General features: G+C 38.8%; 1 protein-coding gene across 2 annotated transcripts; it reads left to right on the forward strand.

Annotated features, from left to right (window-relative positions):
* The first annotated feature begins 703 nt into the window (after nt 1-703).
* mtfmt (mitochondrial methionyl-tRNA formyltransferase) lies at nt 704-5,171 on the forward strand. 2 transcript variants are annotated; one of them, XM_035164164.2, is made up of 9 exons: nt 704-1,077; nt 1,808-2,005; nt 2,751-2,873; nt 2,956-3,058; nt 3,149-3,224; nt 3,313-3,404; nt 3,627-3,705; nt 4,564-4,637; nt 4,786-5,171. In XM_035164164.2, the coding sequence occupies exons 1-9, from the start codon at nt 875-877 to the stop codon at nt 4,978-4,980; spliced, it is 1,143 nt and encodes a 380-aa protein (XP_035020055.1). In that variant the 5' UTR covers nt 704-874; the 3' UTR covers nt 4,981-5,171. The 2 variants fall into 2 exon arrangements, with proteins under 2 accessions (XP_035020055.1, XP_035020062.1); XM_035164171.1 differs by having other exon boundaries at nt 4,564-4,632; nt 4,786-4,921.
* Nucleotides 5,172-9,228: the final 4,057 nt, after the last annotated feature.

The following is a 9,228-nucleotide window of genomic DNA, read 5'->3' on the forward strand; positions in this document are numbered from 1 at the left end:
TCTAATATTTATAGGATTGCATTTGTTTTTGTTTTTTAACATTGACCTCTTTTACTTTATGTAAACTGACGTGATTTCAGTTTTCTTCTCTCGTTTGCATCTTATTGTGCTGTTGAGCTGACCTGTCTGTCTCGTCCAACACTTTTCGTTGTAACGGTGACAAATAAAAAACAAGAAACATGGTAAGCAGGAGACAAACATGAAGCCAAAATACTGTAAGGCAAGAAAGAAAGAAATGAATCATAAAATAAGTTAAAATTAAAAGGACTAGGGCTTGTTTTCTAAACTATATTCTTCTACTCCAATTACCATTGTTATAATAATTCTAATGAGGATGATGATGACTACATTGTTGTTGTTGTTTTCAGTAGCTTACATAAACGTAAGAGGTTAAATAGGTTAAACCTGCAGATTTAGAGATATAACCATGAGTTAACATTCAAAATACACAAAGAAAGTAGGTTTACCCCAAACTGTGTCTAAATTGAACTAAGAAAAGAAAATATTGTCACAAATTATCAATTAAACTGTGATGTAAAATGTTTATGGTGGAATTTCTATCATCTCCCCCGATCTTTAACCAGAGAGAAAGTATTATTTTATATCATTTTATTTTATTACCTAAAATAAGACTAATTCATGAATACCAGTTCAGTGTTCAGTTTATCCAGATGGTGGCAGTAATATTGTTTGCCTACCACCAGGTATCGCTCACGAAGAAGACGGAGGCGGAAGCATTAGTGGAAAACATGGCAGCGCCCGATGTGGACACACTTAGGGCAAATCCATTTCTGCTACAGAAACTTCCTCGGTGTCATCAATGACTATTTGGACTCATGGTGTTTTATGAACGGAAGCAGCAGCTGGTGTGAGCATGTGGCCGAACAGCAGAAGAACAGGAGCGGCCCTGAAGATCCTCCATCTCTGCTGTGCTCCCACCGGGTTGAGAGGAGGAGTTGAGGGGAGGCAGCGGAGGGTCTACAGATGTATGTCAACATCAGGACCTCCGTGGAAACTCCTGTTCTTTGGTTCTGATCACTTTGCTTTGGAGTCTCTGAAACTCCTCACAGCCAGCAGGTGAGAATCACATCTCACACAGGAGTTCATCAACACAACCTGCGGTGTCAGATCCGACAGACGAAGTAACAGTGCATTAGGCTTTTCTGTTTAACATGTCTGTTTAAACAAGGGTAAAAAAGAACACTGGAATTATATATATTCATTATTTAGAGTAGCTTTATTGCCTTTCTGATTAAAACTTCAGAAGACTTATTATTATACAGTTATGTTGATTGTGTAATTAGCTGTTGGATGAAGGATTTTAGGCTGATACTGTTAGATACAACTATTGTACTCTTGCTTGTGTTCAGACAATATTTATCTTTTAAAGTTTGGTTATTTGAGTAATCCTGAAAGCCCATTTTCATTTGTATTGTCCAAATAGTTGGAATTATGTTCTAATCTTTCTCCCAATCTCGCCAAAGTTTTGGTAAAAGGTGACAATAGATTTTTAATGTTATTTAATGTTAATTTCATCAGTCAGTGTTGTTGAGATTAAGATCTCTTTTTCAAGAGAGATCTGAACACAAAGAAATATTCACAACAACAAAACAGCACTACAAACAAAGAATAATCGAAACAGCACTACAAACGAATGAATGAATTAATAGAAACAATTAAATCAATCTTTGACGATATCAGATAAAGGAGCTTTAAAAAGTCCAGGAGGAGTGAGGGACTCCTTATTCATCATGTTGAACTAAGGGAAGTGAATTTATAATAATTAACCTCCATGTTCTGTTTGTAGGAGCTCCAGTGCAAATATAGTGGAGTCCCTTGAGGTTGTCACTCTGTCTGCTGATGTCCCAGTGACAAGGTTTGCTCAACAGAACCACCTCCAGGTCCACAGGTGGCCCCCGGAGAATGTGGACGGACGGTTTGATGTTGGCGTGGTGGTGTCTTTCGGCTGTTTACTCCACGAGAAGCTCATCAACAAGTTTCCACAGTGAGTACTTTTTTTTATTTTTTATCTCTCAGTGGTTTGTTTGGACTGTTGCTGTGCTGTGGAGGTCACATATTCAAGCTTTAAAGAAATTTATTGTATTTCTGACCATTGATGTAATTATCACAACACTACTCAATAATGACATAGATCTCAAACTACATGTCCACACTGAGCCATCTAGATCTGCATTCACATTAGCATTTCCAGGTTGTTTTTTGTACAGACTTCTCTGCACAGTAAAACATAACAACAACATGAAATTGAGTAAATATGTTAAGGAAAACAGCTCTGCTGTATCATCAGTTATATCGGTTATATATTGCTATATTATGTATGTATTGATTACACTAAAAGTTACAGATGAGAGAAAGTTGTTTTCCCAATTCTGACGTCCCTAACTAGTCCACACACACACACACACACACACACACACACACACACACACACACACACACACATTGCTAGCAGCCTGTTACACCACAACTCAGTGTCCTCCTGCTCTCTGTTGTTACTTATACTGTGTTTATAGGATCTAATATTTATGATATCAACCATCTAAATGAGCATTGAGTAGTAATTTAATCCAAGACAATAATGATTACATATAAACCAGCTGTCATTCTGAATATTTGACTCTATGGGTAGAAAATCCTTATTTTATAATGTGAGGTTTAGTACATATTCTAACTTTAATCAGGGATATGTTTGAATTTGTTCTCACTGTGAACATGATTTTTCTTTGCAGTGGGATTCTGAACGTTCACCCCAGCCTACTGCCGAGGTGGCGAGGTCCAGCACCCGTCTTCCACACCATTTTACATGGCGACACTGTGACTGGAGTCACCGTCATGCAGATCCGCCCTCACAGGTAAACAAGAGGGAAAAGTTCTCAGCCTTACCTCCTGATACTTTTTTCCCATTAAATGGCATTAAACATCTTCACATCCCAGGTTTGATGTGGGACCCATTCTCAACCAGGAGCTCCATCAGGTCCCTGAAAACTGCACTGCTGAGGAGCTTGGAGCTGCCCTAGCTGAAAAGGGAGCACATCTGGTGAGTAGTTGGAACAGAAGTCGAACAGGACTTTTTCCTCTTACTAACAGGATGGTTACAGAGTTGCTGTATTTGTATTTTTAATTGCAGCTCATTGATACTTTGATGACACTCTCTGAGAGAATGGCACATAAAACGGAGCAAAGCAAGACAGGTGCAACTTTTGGTATGTAGACCTGAACTACATAGATACAGTTTTACCAAACATCTTTCAAGAGAAATGATCCCAATTCCAACTTTATTTCCTCCAACAGCCCCAAAAATCAGTGGCTCTATGAGCTGGATGGTGTGGGAGGAACAGACGTGTGACCAAATCGACCGCCTGTATCGTGCAATCGGATCACGAGTAAGGAGAACTTATATGGGACTGTATTCACTAAACAACCTAAGGCTAAAGACAAATAATTAGGACCATCCATCCATTTTATGTTTTCTCAGTTCCTTAGTAAATGATTCAGCAGCTCTGTGAAGAGCTCTAATGTATCACTCTTACTCCTGGTGGTAATATAGAGCGATGAGTTCATTTGTGACTGTGTCACTGTAACAATTCTCTCCTCTCTGCCATCAGATTCCATTGAGGACCATGTGGATGGGCAGGACAATAAAACTTCTTGAATTTGTAGGAAAATGTCACATTTCATTATCAGGTAGGTTTGATAAAACCAGTTTTATTCATTTTTTTTATTCTTTATTTTCAAAAGCATTACATTAAAAGGAAGGATAAGAACAGGATAACATTATGTATACGCTTTATGTATGAATGTGTGTGAGTTGGCTAATGCAACTTGTGCGGCAAGGGACTTTAATTGCTTCATAAGACTCTCTTATCAGAGAGAGACATTTTCGCTCCCATATTTTTTCATATTTACCTTCTGTTCCCTACATAGAACCTGAAAATGATCAAAACCCGTTAGAGACTTAAAACCAGTTAACTATTGTGTGTTGTGGAACACAAGTGTCTGCGTCAGTGAAATCAGCACTGTACTGTAGGTGCATTAGAGGATGTTCCCACAATAGAATTGAGTAGCACAGTTTGTAGAGGTGGGGGTTCTTTAAGTAGTGGATATATTTTTCTTCCTGTGTGCTGTATCAGGTTACTGAATGGTGAAACATTTCAAACACATATCTCCAGTACAAAGAAGAAGCAACTTTGTTGAGCTAATAATAACAATAAAATTTCAAAAATCTTTAGGACAGCAATCAACTGGAATCCAGTACACTGCAGTCAAGAAGCTTGAAATTTTGAATGTAGTTCAATTTGATTCCCCAGCCTGTGGGGGGAAAATAAAACAATTCCTCAGAAAGTGTTTCAAACATTCCTGACACAACAAACCATGAGGTCATTGAAGTGCACTAGAAGAATGCTGTGTGTGTGATGTGGAACACGGACGGTGCAAGGCCGGGTGGCATTGACATTCACATGCAAGTGTGTGTATTTGCTGTTGGCCTGTGCCATGACATTAACATGTGACCCTGAGCATATATCACTCCCATGTTGTCTGCAGATCAAAAGAGGAAACCAGTTCCCGGCTCAGTGACATATCAGAGGGAGTCCAATACTTTAGCTGTCTGCTGTAAGGTCTGTTCAACTCTGTCCAGCTCTGTCCAAATTCCTCAGTACTCATAATGACACAAACCTGTCCCTCTCTACTCCACTAGCACAGACAGTTTTACTGTATGTCATCCTGATATTAGTCATTGGTGTTGACATGTGTTCCCTGTTCCAGGACGGCTGGGTGGGTTTCAAGGCAGTGCTCCTGAAAAAAAGACTGACAGCAGCTGACTTCAACAATGGCTATCTGCATCAGACTGTGCAGCAGACTGTGCAGCAGAAGACACTGTGTCCGACAGCTCAAGGACTGTTTCTTAGTAGAAAAGGTGGAACTGCAGCACAGCCGATTAGAGAAAACTCAGTGTTGTGATGTTACAACCCTAATTAATTCTGCGACGTGAACACTGCAGACAAGACATCACCTAATGGAACTACTGTCGTGAAGTTGTTACTCTTGTCTGTTTTAAGACATCTGCATCTACAGTACGTTTACTGTATTAATGAACTCTATACTTGCAATAAATGAATATGCTGTTGACTGACAGATGCAAGGAACAATCATGAAAACTTAATTTGTTTTTATTTCTCCATTAATTGAAGTAAACTTTTTGTATAGGTTGCAGGTTCTGATTACTGAGTGACTTTTGATTCACTAGTCTTGACTGTAATGTTAATGTAAGCAATGTTAGTAAGAGTTACACAGGTAACATACTGTATTTACAATGACATGGTTCCCGTACCAGTGACAAAGGAGCACTGCTATACACATGACTCTGCAAGGCTCCACACAAACTACTGCTCACAGTTGATTCACTGACACTGTTCTGATGGTGGCTGGATCTTTGTCAGCTGTCCTTGGTGGTGCAGCAGAGAGTTAGTGGAGTTGGTTTGCAGGAGTTTGGTCTCATACCATATCACAAACCCCTGGAAAACACGAAATCCTCCTGTAGTGTGGGGGTAACGGCACATGTGGATTTTTTAATATTCTAGTCTGGTCAAAAAGTGTCAACAAGGGCAAAATTCCTTCTTTCTATATAAAGATGTACACATGAAACATTGATATTTTAGCCACAGTAACAGTGTGGCTCCAGATTCAAATCACTCAACAACTACTGCCTTTATGTTCAGTGTTGTAGAGGTTGATTTCATGATGATGTAGGGAAACAGGAGGGTTTGTTTTTGAGTTTATGTCCAACTGTATGTCCACAACTCCAGATCCCATTTTGTGGACATTCACCAGAGTTTATGTCTGAAAATGGCTGTTGTATTCTTCTGCTGCATAATATGCTGCTTCTAAGAGGACAAATTAAATTGTACTTAATTTGATACGTACTTAACATCGGCTTGTTAAGATTTTCATTGTGAGCATGTTACCACGGTGACCAAGCCCCGGGGAAAGGGCGATTTTGTCATAGTGGTCAAACTGCATTCACCATATTCATATGAATGCCATATGGGGTAGGTATAGGTAAATGAGGAAAACTTTATTTAGTTTAAAATTACCTTCAGCTAGTGCTGAGATCTGAGAGTGGGTCTGAAATTAAAGAATGATGTAATGAAAGCATATATTTCTTATGCTTTTGAAATGAATGGCACCTACTAGCACTCTTTTAACAAATACAGTTTGCTTCCATATTTTACTGCACCTGCCTGAGCAATACAGACGTCAACACCAGGCTATGGATAAAAAACAAGGTCTTTTTTGTAGCATTTTATGTCTGTGCAACATCTGAGTGAAAAGCCACATTTCTTAACTATCAAACATAGGAGAGCCAAATTTGGCATTAATTATCTTCTGTCTTCTTCACTTCTCTTCAGAAACTTGATAAAAACCTTTTGAACAATTCTAACAATCAAACAGGTTGACCATTCTGAGTGCACCATTCCGGCACCTATAGTGCACTACATGTTGCTATATTTAACATACATGCACTCAAAATAACAAAAGTGTCATGGGAAGTATGCAGAGTGAACCACATAGTTCAGGCCTGGCTTATGCATGTTTCTAATTTTAGAATTAGCATTTGGACTCAATGCAATAAAATTACTAACATCAGGAAACGTTTGAAAAAATAAATAAACAATTCGATTTCCACAGCATGGGGAATTTATTGGAAACATTATTACAAAATTAAATATGTGAATGTAAAAGCACAGAAAATAGATGCAATATATACCCCAAATAACAGGTTTAGAGACTATGCTGAATTTGTGCTCAAAATTAGCATTTCAGAGAGACAGAGGTTGATGAGATAATTTGATTAATATGTGTAAATTAATATATATTTTAGTAGACCACCAATTTAAATTTATAGCCCTGTAAATGGCAAAACTATGAGCACCTTAACACCATGAAACCCACGAGAGAGTATACACCCACTGATATGTTGAGTTTAGAGCATCATTACTCCTCAGTGGTTCAAAATAGAGATATGGTGTTTATTCATACCTGGAGAATCAGTAGAACTCCCTGTTTGTCCAACACGAGTCATATACTTGCAGGGATAAACTAATTTATAACAACTTTCTGTTACCAGAACATGCTCCAAATGACTCCAATTTCCCCACAGCAGCCTCTGCTCTGACATTCACACATCGTATGTGTGTGTGTGTGTGTGTGTGGGACTGGGTGTAATGAAGGGTAGGATGAGACCAGGGTTGGAGAGAGTTGCTGTCCAACAGATGGTTGAATGTGAGGTAGTTTAGTGTGCTCGAAATAAGGGGAGCAGATAGAGGTTAACCTTTCTTTGCAGAGGTAATGAGGCCAAAAGATAATTTCACTACTGGTGCTCCCTGTCTGAAGTAGCTTAGGGATCCTTCACTCCACCAAAACCACAAGTTAATATAACTTGGATTGATTTAAGCTTGCTTGGCTTAGCTGTATTTGGGATTTGCCTCAAACACCCACCTCTAAGTGATGCTACTCTTCCTGCATAGTGTCTGTCTTCTTCTTCTCCTTTCATACTATGTGTGGGCATGTATGTTTTGATAGGTTCAATAGATCATATTCACATTGAGGTTGTTATGGAGGTTTTCTGGAAGCTGGTGAAAGGAGAACTCAGGCAGCAGCTGATGTCTTAGGCAGAAGGTTTTAATGTAGACTTGATGCATCAAGGAGACCAGAAGGTGGAACAATATACAAACGCCAACAGAGTAACATGAGCAATTGTCACCCCCAAGTCTGAAGATGTCTCCCACAGCATCCCCATATATCTTCCTCTACTTGCGTCACCCATTCCAACAGCACATCCATGAATGGCTACAATTGCTGTCACTCTCTATGTTACATGTAGGTGTTAGCACCCTATTGGATAGTTAAGTCTAAATTATGCATTACTGAATGACATTGTGTCCTTGCGTCTTGCCACTGGTGTAATACGCAAAAGAATAGGAGTTTGGTGCCTCTCTGTCTGGGGCATCCGAATTAGATATGAAAGTCCATGAGCGTAGACACTACAATGTACTGCTAGTCGGCCCTTTATCTATAACCTCACCTTGGGTACTGCGAACAGAGAAGGGAGTATGTGTGGAATTAGACAGGCATTATTCTCCTAATGGTATACAGATGTTATGTGTGAGGATGGTCAAAAAATGACTCAACAGCAGTCATTTTCATCTGACTTCATGCTCATTTGAGCTTTCCACCCTGAGTGTGATGTCAGAGAAAAATGGCCACCATGTGAATATGGTCTGTACTTAATTTGCTCATATAGTTAAGAATCTTTTTTTTCAATTTTTCTTCTCCCACCTCATTAGATGTGAGGTCATTAATTCTCCTATTTATTTCCCTGTAAAGTTTGCTAGTGTGATTGAATGACAATATTATCATTTCAACTGCAAACTTTTCCTCCCCATGTATTTTGTATTGGTGCAATTTTGGTCAAAAACATCACATTGCACTGACTGTTTTAGATTTTATTGATTTAAGGTAAGATAAAATCAGATTATTTATTTATTTAAAGGATATTCCTGTGCCCGCTTCCTCCAAGATTACAGTATCACAATATACAATAGAGAACAGTAGAATAAAAGAGAGAATTAAGTCTAGTGAACATAAGGAGTAGATGCAGAAACAGTGCCTGATAGAAATAACAATATAAATTAAAATTAAAAAAGTTAAGAAAGTAGTAATGATAATAGGAGTAAGTAATGTGGAATATTCCACGTGATATTGAACATAATACGATGAAAAAACGTGGTAATATTAGTTGTATAATGAACAAATAAGAGTAAAATGAAACCATAAATGTATTGAATACAAATGATAGATTCATTTATTGTACTGTGTACGTCAGGGCATCACTTGTTGTTTACTGCAGAATGAATTTGAAGACATGCAGCGCACTGTGACATTAGGAAATGATTGTCCATGTTGGGCTTCCTCTCTGTGGACCGTTCCATGTTACACACCAAACAAGGGAGCTGTCACGTGGACCTTCACTGCCGTCTCAAAACGTTCGCAAATACAAAATGTCGCTCCTGAATAAAAGTTGGTCCTTTAAAAATGTAATTCCAAACACGGCTAGTTTAAATCTGTCAATGAGTAAACAACACACACAGTGCTGCCTCTGAGCGACCCACCCCCCCTGCAGCTGTCGAGTGGTAGCGGTCCAGCAGG

Source organism: Hippoglossus stenolepis, chromosome 1 (assembly GCF_022539355.2).
Source record: "Hippoglossus stenolepis isolate QCI-W04-F060 chromosome 1, HSTE1.2, whole genome shotgun sequence".
NCBI classification, from domain to species: domain Eukaryota; kingdom Metazoa; phylum Chordata; class Actinopteri; order Pleuronectiformes; family Pleuronectidae; genus Hippoglossus; species Hippoglossus stenolepis.